General features: G+C 41.7%; 1 protein-coding gene across 5 annotated transcripts; it reads left to right on the top strand.

Annotated features, from left to right (window-relative positions):
* The first annotated feature begins 1182 nt into the window (after positions 1 to 1182).
* Positions 1183 to 22702, top strand: LOC138973403 (intraflagellar transport protein 46 homolog). Of its 5 annotated transcripts, XM_070346119.1 has the most exons (13): positions 1183 to 1268; positions 5413 to 5518; positions 7464 to 7499; positions 11223 to 11314; positions 16108 to 16262; positions 16867 to 16941; positions 17476 to 17569; positions 18093 to 18227; positions 18645 to 18757; positions 19354 to 19420; positions 20146 to 20206; positions 20677 to 20780; positions 22476 to 22702. In XM_070346119.1, the coding sequence occupies exons 1-13, from the start codon at positions 1236 to 1238 to the stop codon at positions 22551 to 22553; spliced, it is 1149 nt and encodes a 382-aa protein (XP_070202220.1). In that variant the 5' UTR covers positions 1183 to 1235; the 3' UTR covers positions 22554 to 22702. The 5 variants fall into 5 exon arrangements, 4 of the variants coding, with proteins under 4 accessions (XP_070202220.1, XP_070202221.1, XP_070202219.1 ...); XM_070346120.1 differs by lacking the exon at positions 7464 to 7499; XM_070346118.1 differs by lacking the exons at positions 1183 to 1268; positions 5413 to 5518; positions 7464 to 7499; positions 11223 to 11314 and adding an exon at positions 12677 to 13885.
* Positions 22703 to 24186: the final 1484 nt, after the last annotated feature.

Here is a 24186-nt window from a genome sequence, read left to right as displayed (position 1 = left end):
GTATTCGACAGTCACTACACCTCTCTTGCCCTGTCGACTCATACTGGACTGTCGGCGTGGAGTTAGAGGACAGAAATACGTATCATTTTGCAAAAATCGAACTTCCAATGTTTACCGCATTATGTTGACAGCCCAACACGACAGAAGCGGAAGTGCACAACTTTAGAATAGTTTCGTATTTAAGGTTCATTCTCAAAAACACCATCTGAGGGTTTTTCAAATAATGTCAGTAATGTTGAACTTTATTTTTTCTATCATTGGTATGAAAAATAAGTATATTTGAGATTAAATTTAAAAAGAGTTCGATTTTAGTTCGAAATCGTGCAGTTTGCGCGGGTCCGCCTAAACTACGCGCCAGCACGCGCTAGCACGCGCCAGCACGCGCTACCTTGAACCATAGCACTTATATACTTTATTTTTATATTTCTAGTTAGTTCATCGTCCATTCTCACATAATACAAAATTTCAAACTTCAATGAGGAAAAATACGGAAGTTATGACGAGTTTAAGGAGAGCTAATGCACTACTCTCAAATCCGACGATTGTCGGACATGGAGCCACGGCCTTAGGATAGCTCTCCTATAACGCGTCTTAGCTATCGTAAATTTTATCACTGAAGTTTGAAATTTTGTATAATGTAAGAACTGACGATGGAATGACTAGAAACATACAGATAAATTATATAACAGCTATGAATCTCGGTAGCGTCCACTTAAAATTGGTAGCGCGCAGTTTTAGTCACTGCCGGATTTTGTCGGATTTGAGAGCAGCGCATTAGCTCGCCTAAAACCCGTCATAACTACTGAAATGTTCAACACTCAAGCTTGAAATTTTGTATTATGTAAGAATGGACAATGAACTATATAGACTATAAAAATAAATTATGTAAGTGTTATGGATCACTGGGTAGCGTCTACTTCAAAGTGGTAGCACGCTGTTTAGTCAATCATACTCATAGAGAAATCGTCGGATTTGAGAGTAGTGCATTAGCTCTCCTTAAACTCGTCATAACTTCCGTATTTTTCATCATTGAAGTTTGAAATTTTGTATTATGTGAGAATGGACGATGAACTAACTAGAAATATAAAAATAAAGTATATAAGTGCTATGGTTCAAGGTAGCGCGTGCTGGCGCGTGCTAGCGCGTGCTGGCGCGTGCTAGCGCGTGCTGGCGCGTAGTTTAGTCGGACCGGTTTGCGCTAGCTCTGTATAGACTGCGTTCCAGAGGCAAACAAGATGAATAGTGGTGATTCTGACGAGGATCGACAGGTATTAAATGATACAACTGACAATTGACTGGCACCGATCAGAGTTTATGTGTATTGTATTGTTTATTGTCTAATGTTTATTTGTTTCCTGCTTCAAAGCAGAGCGTTCATTCGATACATTCACCGGTTGCTAAGTTGGTGTCTGTGGACGCTTTCCAGATTTTGTACACACTACACAGTCCTGTAAGTTGTAAGCCTAACTGACATTTTACCTATTTTAATTTTAATCTAATTCAGTCCGGACTTGATTATTGTTGAAAGGTGGGGGAGGAGGGGGGATGTTATTGCGTCTTTTTTTTATAACGATGTTTTCCTTCTAAACCCCATGTAAATGATGTTAATTAAAGACAACTGTACAGTTCATTCCGTAACTTGAATGGTATTGGTAACATATGACTTTTTATGATTACAAGAGTAAGTTCGGCAAAATCAGAGGCTTAGATTGCAGTAGAAAAACGTCCCTCCACTTACAGCGCTCACTTCGGACTGGGTGGCCGAGTGGTAACGCACTTGCGCTCGGAAGCAAGAGGTTGCGAGTTCGACCCTGGGTCAGGGCGTTAGCAATTTTCTCCCCCCTTTCCTAACCTAGGTGGTGGATTCAAGTGCTAGTCTTTCGGATGAGACGAAAAACCGAGGTCCCTTCGTGTACACTACATTGGGGTGTGCACGTTAAAGATCCCACGATTGACAAAAGGGTCTTTCCTGGCAAAATTGTATAGGCATAGATAAAAATGTCCACCAAAATACCCGTGTGACTTGGAATAATAGGCCGTGAAAAGTAGGATATGCGCCGAAATGGCTGCGATCTGCTGGCCGATGTGAATGCGTGATGTATTGTGTAAAAAAATTCCATCTCACACGGCATAAATAAATCCCTGCACCTTGAATATGTGCGCGATATAAATTGCATACAAATAAAAAAAAAATTAAAAAAATATATCCCTGCGCTTAGAACTGTACCCACGGAATACGCGCGATATAAGCCTCATATTGGTTGATTGATTGACTTTTCATATACAGTCGAACTCGCTTAAGACGAATCACTTGGGATCAGGAAATAAGTTCGTCTTAACCGAAATTCGCAATAAGAGAATTGATTGATTTTTTTACTGTCACAATTTTAGAAGTAAAATTTAAAAAGTCGTGTAAAAGCATGTACATGTACATTCTGATCAATCTCCGATTTCATGGTGTCCCCCAGTTCTGGTGCATGTACTACTCTGGCCAAGTTTCCTCTCAAGACATCAAAGAGACCGCCCCATAGGTTAAATTCCCCATAGGTTAAATAGTGACCCGGGTGCAGGAAGTGTTTCAGTCTCTCATATGAAAGGGGAACCACCTCTCATAGCTAAAACTGGGTCAATGACCCCTGGGAAGAAGGTCAGTGTCTATAAAGAAGGCCACCCAGCCATCACAATGGACCTGCCTTTGATCTCGCCTCACACACAGATCCTTGTAGCCTTGTGACTTTTAGAGACAAAGCGGCTCTGGGGCGATGAAAACGTGTTTGTTAAAAGAGGGGTTCGTTATGCAAATGATATGATATGTCAATCTCGGGACGAGTTTAAAGATTTCGTCATAAGCGTGAGTAAATTACAGACATTATGCATGCTTGGGAATCCAAAAAGTGCTCGTCATAAGCATAAATTCGTTACAAAGAATTCGTTTCAAGCATTTTTTGTAAGCATGAAGACAGAGGTATTCAGTTGGGAACTTAAAACTAATACGTTATAAGTCACCGGCCCCCGTAGCGCAGTGGTTAGCGCATCGGGCTGTGGGCCGGGAGGTCGTGGGTTCGAATCCCATCAGGGTCATGTGGGTTTTTCGGGCTACGGTCGGCTCCTACCCAGAGTGGAAGTGCTATGGTTCCTATGGGAAGGCTGGAATCACACAGCCGAGTGTCATTCAATTAACGAATGCGGCTTTGAGGGTGCTCAGGTTCTGTTTACCTGACCAACACCGCAGGTGCGGCAGTTCTCGGGCCTGGTTGACACCAGGATATATTATGACAGTAAGCGTAGAGTGCTGCCCTGTCACGTAGTCTCAAACCAAAATGGAAATCCATAGCATCATCATTATAATCATCCTCATCTCATTAATCATCCAAAATTATAAAGTGTCCTTGCTCTTGTGGCCCTTCATGCCCGGAGCTCTCATGGTGACCTTGGTCTCAGTGTTCCTGTTCGATCCTTCCCTGAATAGTACTTCTGCTGTCAGTCCTCAACGTGTGACGTTCTGGGGGGTCGACGGAGGGACGTGGTGGCGGTCTGCTCTCTGGAGGGGACCCTCACTCAGTCTGGCTCCGCGACTTAGCTGTCAATGTCGTTAGTAGGGGGCATAGTAGGTAGTGGGCTGCGTCCGTTAGCTCGGGACAGACCCACTACTGAACACCGTCGAAGTGACTCAGCAGAAGTGCAGTGTCATCTTCCGAGGGTAGCCTACCGCAGCGACCCGACATCCCTCCCTGGAGCGTCTGTAAAATCGACAGGTCTGGCAGCGGAACAAAATTCAGATGTGGATGGAACAGTGAGTGCAGGGACGGGGCGGCGTGAGTGCACACCGGGACAAGGAACAGGTGTAAGGAAAAAAACAAAAAAAAACCACGTTATAAGTCAAAATTCGTAACTAGCGTGTTCGTTTTAGGTGGGTTCGACTATAGCTCAATACACAAATGTGTGTCACTGACTTTTAAGTCAAGGAAAATTAAGGCTCCCCTGTAGGGAAAACTATACCCACCAGGACTGTATAAAATTACCTTACCTTACCATAACATGTGTATTAAACTATTATACCTGTTTCTTTTCCTGCCAAGAGGTATGATGCTTCCAAACATCTTGTGGATATATATATATATGTGGCACAGATTTCCATCACACTTTAACACAGTTGTGCTTGTTAAATTACTGTTGTCTGGTTCACAGGCCTTGGTTGACCACCAGAATCAACCCTATGATATTGATAAGTCCTTGGACATACTAACACTTACTAACTATACTCCCTGATGAGCATTTAACACTGATGTTGTTACTTTTGTCTTGTCCGCAGAATCTGAATCTGATTCACCAGAATTAATAGTAAGATGAATCCCTAAATATGAGCACTTACTCCCTGACGGTGCGACTTTAACATTGATGTTCTTGTTGAGAATGACAGTCTCTGATTCACCAGAATCAACCTTGCCATATGAGTCCATATAGACTAGCACTTACTCCCTGACTCAGAGTTTAACAGTGATGCTGTTGTTACCAGTTCTTGTTGTCTTTTTTAGAGGTAAATCTGATTCACCAAAATCAACTTTACAATGTGTCCCTAGTCATGCCAGCACTATAATCTCCCTGACGCCAAGTTTAACACTGATGATATTGTTACTCCTGTATGTTGTTCAGGCTCTGATTCACTAGAATTCGGTCCTTTTGATGAATCCCAAGACTTGCCAGTGCCTTTTCCCTGATGCCAGGTTTCACACTGATAATGTGTCTCTCATGTTTTGTGATCTATCAGAATCAACTTCACAATGAATCTCTGGACATGCAGCCAGCTTTTCCTCACACAAAGTTTTTACACTGTTGACGTAATGTTACTCTTGTATTTTCTACAGGCCCTGACCAGAATCAACTTAACGGTGAGCCTAGATTATTTACAGCACTCCGTCACACAAAGTTTAACACTGATGACGTTGTTACTTTTGTTTCGTTCACAGGCTCTGGTTGACGAGAATCAACCTTACGATGAGCCTATAGACTTTCAACTACCGCACTCCGTCACACAAATTTGAACTCTGTTGACGTAATGTTACTCTTGTATTTTCTACAGGCCCTGACCAGAATCAACTTTACAATGTGCCAAGACTTTCGGCTACAGCACTCCATCACACAAAGTTTAACACTGTTGACAATGTTATTTTTGTTTCCTTCACAGGCTTTGGTTCACGAGAATCAACCTTACGATGAACGTAGACGTGCAGTTACTGAGCTAGCACTCTATCTGTCATATAAAGTTTAGCACCGATTTTGTTGTTACTCTTGTGTTTTCTACAGGCCCTGACCAGAATCAACTTAACGATGAGCCTCGACTTTCAGCCATAGCACGTGTCCATCACACTAATGTTAACACTGATGACGTTGTTACTTTTGTTTCCTTCACAGGCTCTGGTTCACGAGAATCAACCTTACGATGAATCCTTGGAAGTTCCCGACGCAGAGGAGATTGCGAGCACTTACTCCCCCACGCCACGTGTCCCCAACCCTTCAGGTGAGAATTGTGTAATGTGTGTCTTTACAGTGGAACCCCCCTTTTAAGACCTCCAACAATCTGAGAAAATCAGGTCTTAAAAAGGAGGGAGTCTTAAAATAGGGGTAAAATTACAGAGGTTAGGAACAAAAAGTCTCAAAAAACAGGGTCTTAAAAAGGAGGGAGTCTTAAATTGGGGGGTCTTAAAAAGGGGGTTCCACTGTATCCTTCATCTGTGTAGAGCTGGATCAGGGATGCTTAAGTTGTGTGCGGCGTACAGTGGAACCTCCCTTTTATGGCCTTAAATTTGAGAAAATTGTGTCTTAAAGGGAGGTTTTTGTGTTGTTTTTACCAATTTAAAGACGTTCCCAACAGAAACCCTGAAAAAGTATATAGTCTCAAAAGGGATATGTCTTAAATAGGGGGGGGGCGGGGGACAAAAGGGGAGTACCACTGTGTTATTTTTGTTGCATGTCTGCCTACGCTTTTACCTTCAAACAACCCAGTGTCCAATGGGTTACGCTTGTATCATGAAATAAAAACGTGAGAATGAAGTGCTAAAAGTGATGATTGATCTAGTGGCTGTCCAATTACTTTATTCTGCTTTGATCTGTTCAGCAATTACATGTACTGTAATTAAGAGAGTGGCAGGTGGAAGTTAAATACATCATTTGTGACCCTCCACCACGAAATGAGTCGCATGTCAGCTCACGCGGTTCTGCGCTAGGCATGATATAAGTCCGGGGGGTGTCTAGTAACAGTGTGAGGGTCACCTTAGTCACAGGCTTATAACTCAAACAGTTTTTTTTCTTTTTTAAAACGGTTTTCACCACTGAATAGAGAATAAAAAATTCTTTAAGAAAATGTAAAAATATGAAAATCATGAAAAGGTGACATGCGACTCATTCCGTGGTGGAGGGTCACATTTATACTTGTGTACAAATGTGGGTACAGTGGAACCCCTGTTTCAAGACCTCCCAGAATCTGAGAACATTAGGTCTTAAAATTAATAGAGTGGGAGTCTTAAACTAAGTGGATGTAAATTTACAGAGGATATGGACAGAAAAACAAAAACAAAAGCATGCAGTCTCGAAAGATTCCAGAAAGTGTTAGATTGGGGGTCGGGATGACGGTTCTTAAAAAAAAAAATTAAAAAAAAAAAATAAACAAATGCCTGCGCTTAGAACTGTACCTACGGAATACGCGCGATATAAGCCTCATATTGATTGATTGATTGAAAAGAGGGTTCCACTAGCTCATTCGGCTCAGGTGTGGGTGAGGAGGTACCTTGGGAGCAAAGGAAAAAGGAGTGGGAGTGGTGGGAGCGTGAATTTGAGCTTGAAACTGAAAGGCGGAGGACAGAAAGAATTAAAACTCAATTTCTTTATTGCAGTCGTTTGCGTCTCTTTACTGTTAGTCTTATGATTTCTCCACACACTCCACAACACGAAGCATCAAAAACTCACACTGACTTTCAGCCCAGTATCTTCATCTTCAATGTTGAAAAGTATTTGTCTAATTTGTCAGCTTTTGGTTTGTTGTCTTTGTTCCTACCATGTTCATAATAAGTTTTCATTCACACTTTTAGTGTGACATCTGTCGAGTGATCTGATCATTCACGTTTTTAGTGTGACAATTTTGTTTATTCATATGTGTACTTTTAGTGTTAATATCTGATTATTCATACTTGTATTGTTTTAAGTGCAATGCCTGTTTGTTTATTCTGTTATTGCAACATCTTTTTGGTCACAGTTTTAATGTAACATCTGTTTGTTCATCCTTTTATTGGTGAGGTGTAATCTGTTCATTCATATTTTTAGTGGAACATCTGTTGAATACTTTTATCAACATCTTAACATCTGAACAATCAGTCCTTTAATGTGACATCTGTTCCATGCTTTTGTAATTGAAAGACTTTGTTCATGCCATTGTTGACAATTTCCATCTCCATGTTTGGTCCTCACAGGGCGGGCTCTAGAGGCTCTTCAAGGCACTCAGCAAGGTGATCATTGCACATTAATCGTGCTGCTTTCATTTCCACCCAGACTGTTTCGCTTTCTGTGTCTGCATTGCCATTGTGTTAATTGTTTTGTTTTGTGTATAAATTCCATACAAGTACTGTGTCAAGCACAACCAACTGCTGTATAACAGTGCATGGGTATGTTACTGTTGTGAATGATATAAACACTTTAGTGTGTGTGTCCGACAGTGTGTTTGTCAGTGTGTGTGTGTTGCCATTTGTTTCTGTGTTTCATTTTTCATTCTCAGAACCTGGAGTATCGAAAGATTTTTAAACAAATATTAAAATTATGCTCTAAATGAAAGCCGATGGTTAAAATGATTGTCAGACATTATTGTGTCATCGGTTTGCATGTCATAATTATTAAATCGTGACTACGTGCAGTAGACTGTATCATCATTGCATGTCTTCTTTTTTTTTTTTTTACACTTCGGTCGATACATACTCACATTTGCCTTCGAGTCACGTTGTTCCTCATCCATTGCCTCAGTGTTTATAAATTCTTCAGTCACACTTCTCTGCATGCTGAATTTGCATTGTAATAAAACCTACAACCAAACCTCCAAGCATCCTGTATTTATCATTCATTAATCCACTGAATTTATTGTGGTGATAAATTCTTCAATCACGGTCCTTTTCTGCATGCTGACTTTGTACATGTACCAGTGATAAATTCTTCGACCACACTTTTCTGTGTGCTGAAAGACTACATGCAGTGATTCACTTTTAACCTACGTGGCACTTTATCGCCACTATGATTTACACGAGCAGTAAATTCTTCAACCACATTATTTTCTCTGCATGCTGATCTTGCAACAGTGATATATTTGTTGACCAGTGTCAATATTCTGCTTTCTGAATTTGCATTTGAATCTCTGAGTTTTCACATTTTAAAATAGTTTTAATTATGCAGAAAATTAACATGTTCTTTGTCTTTTTGAACATTTTCCACACTCAGTTTTCTGCAAATTTCTGCTGAGCAACTCTCTCTAATCTTTCTTTTCTCCCACTCATTTTGCACCTCGGGTCAGATGTGAGTTTTGGTCCGTTTAGCGACCTTGGACACTTGTGGAAGCAGCAACGGAAGAACTCCTGTGCGTTGAGTCAGCCGCTGATTCTTTTTGAATGTCACTTAATGTAGAAATGATCTGTAAAAAGCATGTTGTTGGTGCACATCATTGGCCATTTTTAGACTTCAGGTCTGACCTGTAGTAGTCTTTTGTTCTGTAACGAAGGCCACAAATCTATTATTGCACATGACAGCACTTGCATGCATGGTCTCTGTTTTACTTATAGTTGCGACTCATATTGTGAGAATATTCTTGAGGAGGTTATAAATTCAATTCTTGACTGTCTGTTGTAATGTTTGATTTCACGTGGTGGCATCAGTGTTCTTCTTCTTCTGCGTTCGGGGGCTGAAACTCCCACGTACACTCGTGTTTTTTGCACGAGTGGAATTTTACGTGTATGACCGTTTTTTACCCCGCCATTTAGGCAGCCATACGCCGTTTTCGGGGGAAATCAGTGTTCATTACTTTCATTCAGTCTAAATGTCTTAAGAAAGATTCCAGTGCATTCAAATTGATTTGTATCTCTATATCTTTAAGTGTACTGGACATACAGAATCATCATATGGTGTGTAGGGATTTTAAGTGAAAATGAGGTAAAGGTCCTATAGGAAACCTATAAACCTCATGAACTCCTTTTAAGGTCTCAGTATATATATGAAACATAAATGGTCTCTTATGTAAGTCTCCTATATGAAACCTATAGGTCTCTTATGTAAGTCTCCTATATGAAACCTATTGGTCTTTAATGTAAGTCTCCTATATGAAACCTATTGGTCTCTTATGTAAGTCTCCTTTATGAAACCTATAGGTAGGAATCCTATTTGGAACCTACAGATCCCTATATATATGGGATTCCTGTAGGCCTCTGCATGCATACATGTTTATGAGTCTTATGACACTTATGGTTTTCATGCTGAGAAAGGGAGTACATGGGAACTGGAGTTCAGCTAGATTACAATTAAGCTTCATCCGGCTGTCTATGTGGCGAGCGGCAGAGCAATAAAGTTTCCCTCTTTTTCTTCTTCTCGTTCGCTTACACTTGGAGTCCAGCTCTGGTTATGAAGCTGGTGGTGTTAAGTTTCCCTCAATACAACAATCATAATGAGTTCTATTCGATCATGTTATCTCCACACTCAGAAATTCAATCCCCAGTGTTGTCTAAAAGGATCACTCCAGGTTATAAGGTACTACAGGCTGACTTGTTCTATGTTGGCTGGTGACCAGTAATGAGGGGACAAATTACCAGAAATTACAGGATCAAGTCTCTTGTACATGTTCTTTGTTGTTGTTAGTTGTACTACTCGCGTATGAAGTTATACAGGCAAACCAACGCTCAGAGAGCAGTACTGATCGACGGATACTGGACTAGTACTTCAATTGGTGTGTGTCGACGTGGCATTACTGAAATTGTTGAATTATTGTGGATGTTATCTTGTTGTTTGCTGCGGATTAATTCTGTTTGTTATTAAAATTTCATTTGCCATACATATGTCTACGCGACGTTACTGAGATTGTTACTGTGCTGTGGATGTTATCTTTTTGTTCGCTTAAAATCAGCGTTTGTTAAATTTCTGTGGCGTTACTGAGATTGTTTAATGTACTGTGGACGTTATCTTCTTGTTTGCTAAAAAGTTTTGTGTTAAATTTCATTTGCCATGTAATTTGTCGTCTAGTACTTTCTGTGTTGTAAATTATTTAATGACAGTCTCATTGTTGTGTTGTTTTATTGCTTTGGTTTTCAGATTTCAACATCGTTTGCAGAGTTTGATGATTATATATATTTTTCATCTACTGACAGCATGTGCAGAGAAGAACATTAGTGCTTTTGTTTGTTTGTAAAAAATATTGTTGTTTTGTATTTGACTTACTTTGATAAAAAATGTAGGACTCCGGCAATTTCTGAAGAAAAACAACAACAAAACCTTTTAAGTAGTTGTCCTTTAAAAATTTTAACTTTTTTAACTTAAAAAGGATAAACTGTGCAGTTTACTGTCAGTGAGTAAAAACAACAAAGTAAACTTGTTATTTTCATGACTTTGACATGGGGATTTCTTGAGAAGGGAGCATCAGTGTTGTCAAAATAAGGACAATATAAGGACTCTGAATGTTTTATTGATTTTAAACTCACATGGACAGAGTAGGTTTTAACATTATGAGGCAGAAAATTGACCTCAACTCTCAGATACAAAGTACTCTCTGAGGTTTTAAGAAGGCGAGAAATGTCTAGAAAAGAAGAAATAAAGGATGGAAATGGAATGCTTAATTGTCCTAAACTTTAAAGGCCAATAACCCAGCCCTCGGCAAACTAAGCTCCAGTTTCTCATTCCTGCATGGCCATGCTAAAATTAGCTCTGTGACCTTCTACTATAACAAGGCTATTGGTCTCCAGGAAACGGATGTTCGGCTTTAAAGTTTCACTGAATCATGATCAAACGAGGCCTCCGTTAATAATTGTCTAAAGTGCCAAAAGAATATTCAATAATATTCCTTGTAGCTCTCTATGTCATGTAACTATGTTTTTTATATAATTTAGAACACTTACTTTCCAGTGTAGGTAATGACCTTTGTGATTTAGAACACTTAATTCCCATTGTTATTAATGACATTTGAAATTTGACTTTTTGTTTTCAAACAGATCTGGGTCATAGCCGAGGCAACTCCCCGCCGCAGTCAGCCATGTCAGACCCCTCCGAGGACCCCTACGATGACAAGCCTGCACCCATGCAGGTAGTGTGGCAATTTGGATTGGATAAGTGAATAGACGATGTTCGGAAATAACTTTTTGAGGAGAAATAAAATCAGGTTTGTATGGCTTGTAAAACAGTGAATTGCTTTTTAGTAAGGCAAGCTTAATTTTTACGCATACTCCACGAGTTTCAGACACACCCCTCGCTAGCCGCTGGCCTATTATATTGTCACTTGGGATAAGCTTGACTCACTACAAGCAAGAGCAGTACTCTGAGTCTTTGACAATCCATACAAACCTGACAGAGTTACATTACCGAACATGGTCTCATCTCTGGATCTCATGTGGATGTGTGGGTAAATGTTTGCCAATCTCCATTCATTCCTTTGTCTTTCCTTGTCCAGTTTTATGGTTGTACATGTACTAGACATTTTCTCGACAGATTTGCAATATAGTTTGCATTAGTGCCACGCCTGATCATTTTCAGAGGGAATCGTCCAAGAAACGTCACAGATGTAAGGGATCAAAACCAAGGATATTGCCAGAAAGGTCATTCGGTCCAGCGCAGCAGACTGAACTGGCACGCTTTACTATCGCTGTGTGTGAGTGGCATGCCAGTTCAATCTACTGCGCTGGACTGGGATTTGACGTTGGATGACATGTTTTTCGCAATTGTTCTTTTGCGTTCACGTTTCCATACCACCCTAGCGCATTGTTGCTTGTGTACCAAAATTGACCTCCAATTGTAATATTCATTTGTTTTGAAGTGTGCAAAATGCTGAATTTGTGCAACCATACTGTTGTAAAAAGTTATTACAGTTTAATAAAAGTTTTCTGAAAAGTTCCAATACATCCAACAATCTCATAAAAATGCCATGATATTTTACACACATTTTGGCAATTGTGTTATCAATACTCATGTTAAATTTAAAAACAATACAAAGAGCCATTACAAAACTACTGGGTTTTTATCACATAGCCCTCACAAAAATGATGCCAAAACAATCCTTTTACGGCTTCTGAAGAGGCTGACACCAGTCTTCTTCGAAACGGCAAAACAACACGGCTAGGCATAACAGCTGAACCAAATAATGTTGTATGGGGAAAAAATGAGTTGTTCTTCCATTTGAGATCCAAAACTGTTGCTTATTTTGATTTTTGTGTGTATTTTAGTGTCTGCTTTAGTTTGCTTTTGCGAATTTGATTTTGGGGCGTGTCCTAGGTCTCCGGTACACTTCATAAACACTAGGTTATGAAAAATGAAACTCTTTATTTCATGCGGTAGGGGAATGAATGACCTTTCTGGCAATATACTTGGTTTTAATATAACTGGCCGTATCACAAAGATCTGCAGGTAAATGTATCTGTGTATTTTTTTTTTTAATGACGGGTAAAGTGTAGTCTTTTCATGTCTTGTTGTGTCCCCCATCCTGCCTGTCGTGTGCTAGGAGCCGCCAAAGAAAGAGAAGGGGGCCAAGAAGGGCCCGATGAGGCGGCAAGCCCTCCTGTCGGCCAGGTCGCAAAAGAAAGCGGTCGTCCAGGAAGGTGAAGGTCAGGAGCCTCCGCCGCCAGCCAATCAGGTGGTCAGCCCCCAGGCGCAAGAGAACCCGCAGCCGCTGCTTCCCAAAGTTCCGGAGGGTGGGAAATCGCTGACAGCAAGCTCTCTACCCCAGCTTGGACCCAAACCCCCGCAGCCACCAGGGCAAGGGCAGGCTGCAGCAGAAAACGCAGGGGGAGGAGCCCCACCGGCGCAGCCTATGCAGCAGCCGCAGCGCCCCCAGATGACGCTGCAGCAGCAACAGCAGATGATGATGATGCAGCAGCAACAGCAACGGATGGCTCAGGCTCCCATGATGCCGCGCATCCCAACCCAGCCGCAGCAGCAGATGCAGCAACAGATGCCGCAGATGCGAGGCCAGCAGATGACCATGCAGCAGGCGGCCATGCGCGCCCGAGCGCAGCAGATGTACGCTGGGCAGATGCAGATGCAACAGATGGCGCAGATGGCTTACATGCAGCGCATGCAAATGATGCAGATGCAACAGATGGGGTATAGGATGCCGCAACCCGCTCAGCCAAGTGGGGGAGGGGGTGGGAGTGATGATGACGAGGAGGATGAAGAAGAGGAGGACGATGATGATGATGAGGACAGCGAGGAAGAAGACAGTGATGACGATGAAGACGAGAACATGGACGAAGAAGAAGAAGAGGGGGAAGGGGAAGATGCTCAGGCTGCGGCAGAAACAGTGCCAGCCGAGACAGAGGGAAAAGCGAAGGAGGTAGAGACAGTAGGCGAGAAACCCATTGCAGTACCGCCACCAACCCTCACCCTACAACAGGAAGACGGCAAAAAGAAGAAAGCAGACGCCAAGAAAAAGGACAAACCGAAAGATGAGAAGCAAGGGCAAGAGACGGATCAACCCAAACCAGCCAAGCTGGGCAAGCTGAAGAAAGGCAAGAAACGCAGGCTGACCACCAAGCACCAAATTCCACCAATCAGACCACGGGGGGTCGTGAGAGACAGCACGCAGGACCTCGGAGAGTCCGGTCTCACACCAAGTCCATTTGGCACTCCAAGGGACGCACTCCCGGACATTGCTGGCATCAAGAAGGTACTCCCGTGGTGATGGGAGTGCTATCATTCCGTGGATTGTGGTGTGTGCGGGCCTGGCTTTGGCCTGGGATAGTTTGGTTGCAGTGCTGGAATTTTGTGCTGGTGAGGGATGAGTTTCAGAATGTGAGGTTTGTGTGAAGGTACAATGTTATTGTGAAATAAGGTTTGAGGTTTTGATAAGAAAAGTATTTGTAGAATTTACAGAGAGGTTTTTTTCTCCGTTTGGTGTGTGTGTGTTATTTTGTCTGGTAGAGGATGAAGAGTGAGAAATGTGATACTGGGAAACAGTTTCAATTAATGGTTTTGATAACACTAACAGAACTGGTAATACTGCTGTGGTAAGGAGTTTTTTTTCAGGTTGTTGAATGATTGACGTCAACTGGACAAAAATCTTGCATTCCATTTACAAGGAGCAGGTTGACAGTTGATGATTTGCTGTGTTTTTGGCGAAGGTTTGAGTGGGGTTGATGGGGCTGTTGGTGACTTTGAATCTGTTAAGTATTGGGGTGTGCACGTTAAAGATCCCACGATTGACAAAAGGGTCTTTCCTGGCAAAAATGTATAGGCATAACAAAAAAAATGTCCACCAAATACCCGTGTGACTTGGAATATTAGGCCGTGAAAAGTAAATATTCGCCGTAATGGCTTGAGATTTACTGGCCGATGTGAATGCGTGATATATTGTGTAAAAAATTCCATCTCACACGGCAGAAATTAATATGTAAAGCGCTTAGAGAACGTCAACGCTATATAAATATCCCATATAAATAAATAAATAAATAAATAAATAAATAAATAACAAGAGTCAATACTTTAATTATTGTTTTCTTGTCAAAGTACACTGTATTTATCAGGGACCTTTTCTTTCTTTTTGTATTTGTTAACACCTTCGTATGTGTAATGCATTGGTGGATAATTTCTTTACAGTTTACAGACATGACTTGAATACAAATCCTTCTTCTTTCTGTGCTTTATCTTGTCGCTTTCTTAAAGGTAGTGTATGATAGTGCTGGACTTGGCCAGGGAAGCTAAGGTGCTTTCCAAGAATTAATTTTAAACAAATAAAAATGAATGTTGTTTTTATTTCTAAAGTGTAGTGCGTACATCCATATGCATCAACCACAGAGAAAGAGACTTGCACAGGCACTTTAATGATTATATGCCAGTAGCCAGTAGCTCCTTTTGAGTTCACTGGAGTGAAATACAAGTCAGTGTGAACTAAAGAAATAGATACAAAGAGAGAGAGATTATTGTTAGTACTGTTTGCTCTTATCAGCAAATCATTTTGTCATTTTTCTATGTCTGAACATAACACTTTGTATGTAGCCTTAGCGACCATTTAGAAAATCGTCACGCGTCTCGCGGTGTCACGCGGTGCGCTGAAACAGAGAGTCTGCTATCTTTTCCTCCCCTCTCTCAACCCAGCTTCGAAATGGTCCATATACTGTATGGGTGGAAGTATTTCTGTGATATTTCTTGACAACAGACAATGTTGTGAAACAACTCTGTCAAGTTTTCATGGGTTGTGGATGAGTGTCTTTCCCTTTTTTCCAAAGAAACACTGAGACAAGACCACAATGTCATGACTGTATATAGCTTGTCTCAGTGTTTCCATGGACATGAAGCAGGGAAAAACACTTCAAACCAGCTCTTCCAGAACCCATAAAAACCCGACACAGCTTTCTTTATTTCTTTCTTTCTTTCTTTATTAGGTGTTTAACGTCGTTTTCAACCACGAAGGTTATATCGCGACGGGGAAAGGGGGGAGATGGGATAGAGCCACTTGTCAATTGTTTCTTGTTCACAAAAGCACTAATCAAAAATTTGCTCCAGGGGCTTGCAACATATAGTACAATATATGACCTTGCTGGGAGAATGAAAGTTTCCAGTACAAAGGACTTAACATTTCTTACATACTGCTTGACTAAAATCTTTACAAAAATTGACTATATTCTATACAAGAAACACTTAACAAGGGTAAAAGGAGAAACAGAATCCGTTAGTCGCCTCTTACGACATGCTGGGGAGCATCGGGTAAATTCTTCCCCCTAACCCGCGGGGGGACCAGGGAGGGGTAAATCCTTCCCCCTAACCCGCGGGGTTCCGGAATTCTTCAACAACCACACTTTCCCATTTGCGGAATAAATATATACATAAGTTATTTTCGGAATTTCAGGCAGCCACATTCCTTCTTTGTAATATGCTATAATTTCAATACAGAGTCTGCAGCCAGGCATTCAGCCGATCCCAGCCGGACGTGGCCAACTACCACCGCAAAGTCAGCAGTTCAACTCGGAAGATGAAGATGATGACGACGATGATGATGATGATTCTGACGATGATGATGACGATGACGAACACCCTCAAGTGGAAGGGTGAGTGTGAAGAAAGAAAAGGGGATGGGGGGGGGGGGGGGGGGGGGGGGCTACTATGTTCTTTGGTTAATCAGAAAAATATTAAAAGACAGACAGACGCACGCATGTGCACACAGTTCTTTTTGTAATACAATCAGAAGAAAGTGAACAGAAGCTACCACAAACACAGCTGCAGAAGGAAAAAGAAATAAGTATGTATGCAGAAAAATATTGGGTAGGAAAGGGTTGGGGTTAGGAGATACTGGGCTAACATTATTTTTCAGTTTATCAGACACACACACACACACACACACACACACACACACACACACACACACACACACACACACACACACACACACACACACACACACACACACACACACACACACACACACATACACACACACACTTCATTGTGTTAAACAAACAACAGAACAATAAACTTGCACACAAAAAGAGACAAATTGCAGAGTAAACAAGAAGTAAATGTATGGTGTTTATATAAATTTTGTGTGTGTGTTGTATAAAAATACACATAATAAGTTTGTTGTACTGTGCTTTTCTTTTCTTTTCGAAAGAGAACATGATATTATTAATCATTACAACTGACTTTCTTTTGCAGAGCATACGACCCAGCCGAGTTTGAGAACCTGTCTGTGACTGCAGAGATCAAGGAGTTGTTCCAGTATATTACAAGGTGCGGTGCTTGTTATTCTTTCTGCACATTTGTTTTATGCTGTGTGTGGGTGTTTGTGAGTGTGTGTGTGAGTGTGCATAAAAAGAATCCTTTTAGCATAGACTATTAGTAATATTGTCTGCATGTAAGTCAGTGTGTGGGAGAGGGTGTATGTGTGTGTTTGTTTTTGTGTGTGTGTGTGTGTGTGTGTGTGTGTGTGTGTGTGTGTGTGTGTGTGTGTGTGTTACATTAATATGTTTGTGTGTCTGTGAGTCTTTTCTTGAAGTGTTTTTACACATTATGTGTGTTAGAATGCATTATGTAAATTATATCAACGCACTCTTGTGCAAGCTGTTGTGTTTGTTAGATGTGGATGATATTGTTTCTCTGCCTCACTTTGTGCATTGATCATCTGTTGAACAACCATGTGAAAAAGGAATGATGGTTTTGTGCATTGATTGTCTGTTGAACAACCATGTGAAAAAGGAATGATGGTTTTGTGCATTGATTGTCTGTTGAACAACCAAGTGAAAAAGGAATGATGGATTTGTGCAGGTACACTCCTCAGTCCATAGAGCTGGACAACAAACTGAAACCTTTCATCCCTGACTTCATCCCCTCTGTTGGCGACATTGACGCTTTCATCAAGGTGAATGAGTGATAGACACTTTTTTCTGCTTCACCTTTGTGTGTGTGAATTTGGGTGGGGTGGGGAGGGGGGGGGGACATTCGTGTGTGTGGTTGTGTTTGTATGTGAGCGTGTGAGTTTGGGTGTGTGTGTGTGTGTGTGTGTGTGCTGAAGTTGAGTGAGGTGTGTGTGTGTGTGTGTGTGTGTGTGTGTGTGTGTGTGTGTGTGTGTGCTGAAGTTGAGTGAGGTGTGTGTGCGTGTGTGTGTGTGTGTGTCTCTTTGAGTAAAAAATGTATTCGTTCTGTCTTGGAACAAATATTCCAATAACTGATCGCTCTTGTTTGTTTAAAACAAATTGTGTTTGAGCATAAAGATTTGAACAAATACAAACATAAATGAAGCTGTATGTGTACCATCATCCATGCATGTGTCCGCATGCCTATGCCGTTGTGTGTATAGGGGTGTGTATTTGCCTACTTCACTGCATATTTTCATCAGATTTGTACCTTCATGCCTGTATAACTCGGTGTGTGTATTGTATAAGATCCCTCGTCCGGACAACAAACCTGACACGCTGGGACTGACAGTACTTGACGAGCCGTGCGCCAAGCAGTCAGACCCCACTGTTCTCGACCTACAGCTTCGAGCCATCTCCAAGCAGACCACTGCCAAATCACTGGTAATGGTTTTCACCTTAATTACTGTCATGCAGTGCTACCTTTTGCCGATTGACTGGTAGGTTTTCACCTTAATCACTGTCATGCAGAACATGGTACCTTTTGCCAAATCACTGATAGGTTTGTCAGTGAACATTGAAAAAAGCGTTTCTTTGAAATGTATTGGTAAACTTTATTGACGGTGTGACCGACGCGTGTGAAGCATGCTTGAATCGATGTTCAAATGCTGTGTGGAGACCCTCATTTTTCTGAAAATGCTCCAAGTTTGTTTGAGAATACTCCAAGAGCAAAGCAGGGGTTCCCAGGTCTGGGGATGTCGTAAATTGGGGGGTATTTAAATGGGGGTTCCACCGTATATTCAGGTAAATGTTACTTTTTTTCTATGAGAACGTGTTGACTAGCGTGTGTGTGTCTTGCAGGTGGTGAAGAGCCTGGACAGTGCGGAGAAGAACCCCAAGGCCATCGATAACTGGATCGAGAGCATCAGGGAGCTCCATCGCTCCAAACCCCCACCCAACGTTCACTACTCACGGTAGGTAGATACCATAGACACGCATACTGGCAGACAGACAGTCTCACACATACTGGGAGACACACACACACATATACTGGCAGACAGACAGACATGCATACTGGTAGACACACACACATACTGGCAGACAGACACGCATACTGGTAGACACACACACACATACTGGCAGACAGACACGCATACTGGTAGACACACACACATAATGGCAGACATACACGCATACTGGTAGACACACACACATACTGGCAGACAGACACGCATACTGGTAGACACACACACACATACTGGCAGACAGACACGCATACTGGTAGACACACACATACTGACAGACAGACAGTCTCACACATACTGGGAGACACACACACACACACATACTGGCAGACAGACACGCATACTGGTAGACACACACACATAATGGCATTGTCTGTTATTGTCTCAGACTTGCCTCACACTAAACAAATATTCATTTATTAATTTTCTTCTGAAGATTCAGCTACTTGCATTAAGTCCCTGGATAAGACGCTTTACCAGAACAATGTATTTTTATCGTTAGTCTTCAATGTCAACTTCTATCTTGTTCTGAATTTGTTTTGCAGAAATATGCCTGACATTGACACGCTGATGCAGGAATGGCCGCCAGAGTTTGAAGACCTTCTCAAAGAGGCAAGTAAAAGGGTAGAATATGCAAATTAGAGAGCTTGAAGGAGAGGCAGGTTTTAGAAAAAAGACTTCAAGTTTGTCAAATTAATGAAGGATGTTGAATTAGCTGAGCCCAGACTTTGAGTCTGATTGATTGGTGATATTTTAAGGTATTGTTGGTCTCAAGCTACAGTGAACCTGTACGCTCTTAGATGCTGATCCTCACCTTCTTCTTCTTCTTCAGCGTTCCAGAATTTTCTGGTTACGTGTGAGCTCGTTTGCCCATTTGGATTCCCCACACTATAGTCTGAGAGCATAGTCAGCTCACTCCGCTTTCGTTGAGTAGGCATGCTGAGTATTTTCGTGTTTCCATAACCCACCGAACTCTGACATGGATTACAGGATCTTTTCCGTGCGCACTTGGTCTTGTGCTTGCGTGTACACACAAAGGGGGTTAAGTCACTAAGCAGGTCTGCACATAAGTTGACCTGGGAGATCGGAAAAATCTCCACTCTTAACCCACCAGGCGGCAGCGACCGGGATTCGAACTCACGACCTCCCGATTAGGAGGCCGACGTCTTACCACCACGCCACTGCGGCCGTCCGCTGATCCTCACCAGAATGGAATGGGAAAATTATTTCAATGTGAACAGCAACCCCGAACAATTCTGTGTGCTTTCTAAGTGACGTAGCTGTTAAGATGTTGTTGAGGTAAATAAATAAATTGTCTTGATTTGTTCTTGTTGCAGATTTCCCTTCCTACTGCAGACCTGGACTGTGACCTAGGAAAGTTCACTGAAATCATTTGTTGTAAGTTGTGCCAAGAAGAATGAAGTTTTTAATTTTATTTTAACCAACAGAGACTGTACAAGGGGGTGGGGAGATAGCTGATTCAGTAGCAGTGCTGGCTTCCAAAGGGGTTTGTTGCATCCAGCGAGGGATTTATTTCTCAGTCTACTTTGTGCAGACTCTCCTCGGTGTCAGGGGGAAAAAAAATGGATAGCAATTTGGTACATGTACAATGTACTGTATTCAGCTGTAGTAACAGCAACATTTGTGATTGTATTTGTTTGCTAAAAAAAAGAAAAACCCCAAAAAGGAATTGCTTTGATAATGAAACTGACGACAATAATAACGTAAGACTGTAAAATGCAATGATACGATTCTCATGAATCATTGAATATGTCAACAACTGTAGTGACAGTAATTCCAATCATCATGATTCTATACAATAACAATGTGTGATGTGAAACGTACATGTACAGTTTCTCTATGTGCAGCGATACTTGACATCCCTGTGTACAAGAACTCCAGTCACCACAACGAGAAGATTCAGGCCCTGCACGTCTTGTTCACGCTATACTCCGAGTTCAAGAACTCACAGGTAATAGGTCGCAACACTTTATAATAACAACAATGATGAATACATTTTCCATAAAGCGAGTTCCATTAGTTGGCTTCAGGCGCTTTACAATTTCAGTGTATTGCAAACAAGCAAAAATTTAACGAGGATACAAAAGCATACAAATAACTGAGAAAAAAACAGAAGAAAAAAATGTCAACCTACTCTCAGCCCTGCCCCTCACCCTCTACCCACCCATCCCTAACCATGCCCGCCTGAGCATCTTAGGTTTAAGAACTCAAAGGTGATTCAACCCCACTTTCTTAACATGCCATCCTCTGCCCCCCCCCCCCTCCTCCACACACACACACACATTGCTACTCAAATGTTTGTGTTTTTCTGTTGTCAGCCTGACTTTTTTTTTTTCTTGACTCACCCCTCCTCAACTGTCTTTTTTTCTTTTTCTCCCCTCCCCTCCCTCTTCCCCCACCCACGCTCCCCCTCAACTCTTAAAGATCCCACGTTCACAGTGAAAGTCTCACGAACACACACATACAGGAATTCTTTTTTTAAATGGGTAGCGCCTCACTATCTGGCAGCTTGCTTTCCCCAATGTGAAAGCATGAGGACTGGGTGGCCGAGTGGTAACGCACTTGCGCTCGAAAGCGAGAGGTTGCGAGTTCGACCCTGGGTCAGGGCGTTAGCAATTTTCTCCCCCCTTTCCTAACCTAGGTGGTGGGTTCAAGTGCTAGTCTTTCGGATGAGACGAAAAACCGAGGTCCCTTCGTGTACACTACATTGGGGTGTGCACGTTAAAGATCCCACGATTGACAAAAGGGTCTTTCCTGGCAAAATTGTATAGGCATAGATAAAAATGTCCATCAAATACCCATGTGACTTGGAATAAAGGCCGTGAAAGGTGAATGCTCGCCCTAATAGGCTTGAGGTTTGCTGGTCGATGTGAATGCGTGATATATTGTGTAAAAAATTCCATCTCACACGGCATTAATAGGTAACATGCGCCTTGAGTCGCCTTGTGTGGTGAGATATGTGCGCGATATAAATTCTCGTAAATAAAAATAAATAAATAAATAAAGCAGCCAGGCTTCAAGAGAGAACACCCCTCCATATGTTACACCTTCTGTCCCTCGCACCATCAGTCAATGGAACCAACTCCCGACACGGCTCTCCGCAGCTCCTTCACTGGAGTGTTTCCAGGCCAACCTGGGTGGGAGTGCCAGGTCCATCCTCCTCGAACACTGATTGCCACTGAATTGTGTATATGTGACCTTCCACCACGAAATGAGTCGCATGTCACCTTTGCATGATTTTCATATTTTTACATTTTCCTAAAGAGTTTTTTATGCTCTATCCAGTGGTGAAAACCGTTTTAGAAAAGAGCGAAAACTGTTTGAGTTATAAGCCTGTGACTAAGGTGACCCTCACACTGTTACCAGACACTCCCCGGACTTCTATTAAGCCTAGCGCAGAACCGCGCGAGGTGACATGCGACTCATTTCGTGGTGGAGGGTCACATATAGTTTTAAACTTTTACTGAGCCTGGGCCACCCACAGACCCATTTCAACCAGCTCGATCTACTTAAAACTCCGCTCACGGAACTTAAAACGTCCATAAGGACCCAGTTCATGATACGGGAGGAGAAGAAGACTTTCCACGAGGGTGACCTCATGGGACTATATACATTATTCTTATTCTGATCCTTCTGTGTGTTGCAGCATTTCCAAGCTCTGGCAGCCAACAACCAAATAGACAACGTCCTGAAGGATGGGCAGGGCGACCAGATGTTCCTTTGAGCAGCGCACTCTTTTCCTTCATCACATTCCATTGCATCATTCTCCTTTGTGCAGAATACTATTCAATGCTGCCGCTACTCATTCTGCAAAGTGGAATACAGTGGAACCCCCCTTTTTAGACCTCCAGAAATCATAGAAAGTCAGGTCTTTTTTTTTTTTTTTTTTTTTTTTTTTTGCTTAACGCCCAGCCGACTACGAAGGGCTCAGGGCGGTAAGTCAGGTCTTAAAAAGTGGGTCTTAAAATGGAGGTTAAGAACAGATGTTAGTTATGAACAGAAAAGCTGTAAAAGCAAGGTCTTGAAAGGGGGATCTTAAAATGGAGGTTCCACTATAGACGAATTCCAAAAATAACTGTCTAGTTTTTATGGGTTGTAGAAAATTTAAAACTAGCACCCCTAATACACAATACGTTTTCCACATAAGGTACACATAACATTTCACAGAATGTATACATAATCCTTCGGTACAGGTACAAAATTATGAAAAAGCGCAGCCAGCTATAACAAACAAGGGAGGTGGAAGGGGCAGCGCAGAGGCGGTAAGAGTGAAGAGCGCTGCTGCGACGCGGGCGCAGGTAAAATGCCAAGTGACCGGGTCAACTGCTGGACAGTCAAATACCTGACATCAGCTCACACATTTCAAAAATGCACCATAAAAAGCATGCAGGAAATAACGCACGCCTCTTGACCGAGGGGTTGTGACTGGTGGTACCCACCAGCCACAGGCACAGTAAAACAAGTGTTTAAATTATATTTATACTAAATAACACCAAAACTATTGATGGTCACAAACTGAAAATGGTCTTCAAGGAGTGTGGGATTTGCTGCATTTTTTTTTTTTTGCCTCAGGAGAGAAATGTTACTTTATCAAATGAAGGCCTGAAACATAGATTTTTGCTAGGCTGTTTCCTGCAATATGATAACTGATGCTGGGAACTTCAAACCTAGTCTGCAATTTAGCAGGTCTGTCACATTCGTTACAGCAAATTAGTATGGCCCTCTTGGTGTATTTAAAAAGAAGAAGAGTAATGTTCTTTCATAATCCAATCTGTTTCTTAGCCGGGTGAAATCGCATCTTTTTCGCTTGTTGGTTCTGTCTCTGGAGTAGTTATTGGTGATGTTGATTGTTTTTACCGTAAGATGCTTGTGATAAAATGACTACAAACATTGTTTGTCTAAACATTAGTTCATTAGTTGTTGTATTTTAATTCACTTACATATGTCTAATTGAAATATGTTGACATTTAATGTTGCTGAAAGTTTGGATATTTGATGTGGGACTATGTTTGCATTAATGCATATTAAGGCATTCCCAACAGAACACAAGTCTTGTTTCTCAGCAAGTGACTTTGGTATGAGAACGTTTGAATGAAGGACTTTAATTTGAACTGAAAACTGGAACACTCAGTAGTTAATTGAAAACGTTAGGTACTGAATAAAAACGAAAGATCATTTCTTTGATAACAATTTAATCCCCATCGATTGAAGGTTTGGAACATGAGTCCATTTGCATTCTAGTTCTGTGATAGATATAACCCGTATCTTTTGTTTTTGAGATGTTGTTGAATGTTGCTGTGTCGATCTTATTCCGTCCAAGAAAAATAAACTCAAAATTTGTTCATAATATTTTGAAG

Source organism: Littorina saxatilis, linkage group LG8 (assembly GCF_037325665.1).
Source record: "Littorina saxatilis isolate snail1 linkage group LG8, US_GU_Lsax_2.0, whole genome shotgun sequence".
NCBI lineage: Eukaryota > Metazoa > Mollusca > Gastropoda > Littorinimorpha > Littorinidae > Littorina > Littorina saxatilis.
The sequence above is the reverse complement of the archived record's forward strand: the minus strand, read 5'-3'. Positions and strand labels throughout refer to the sequence as shown.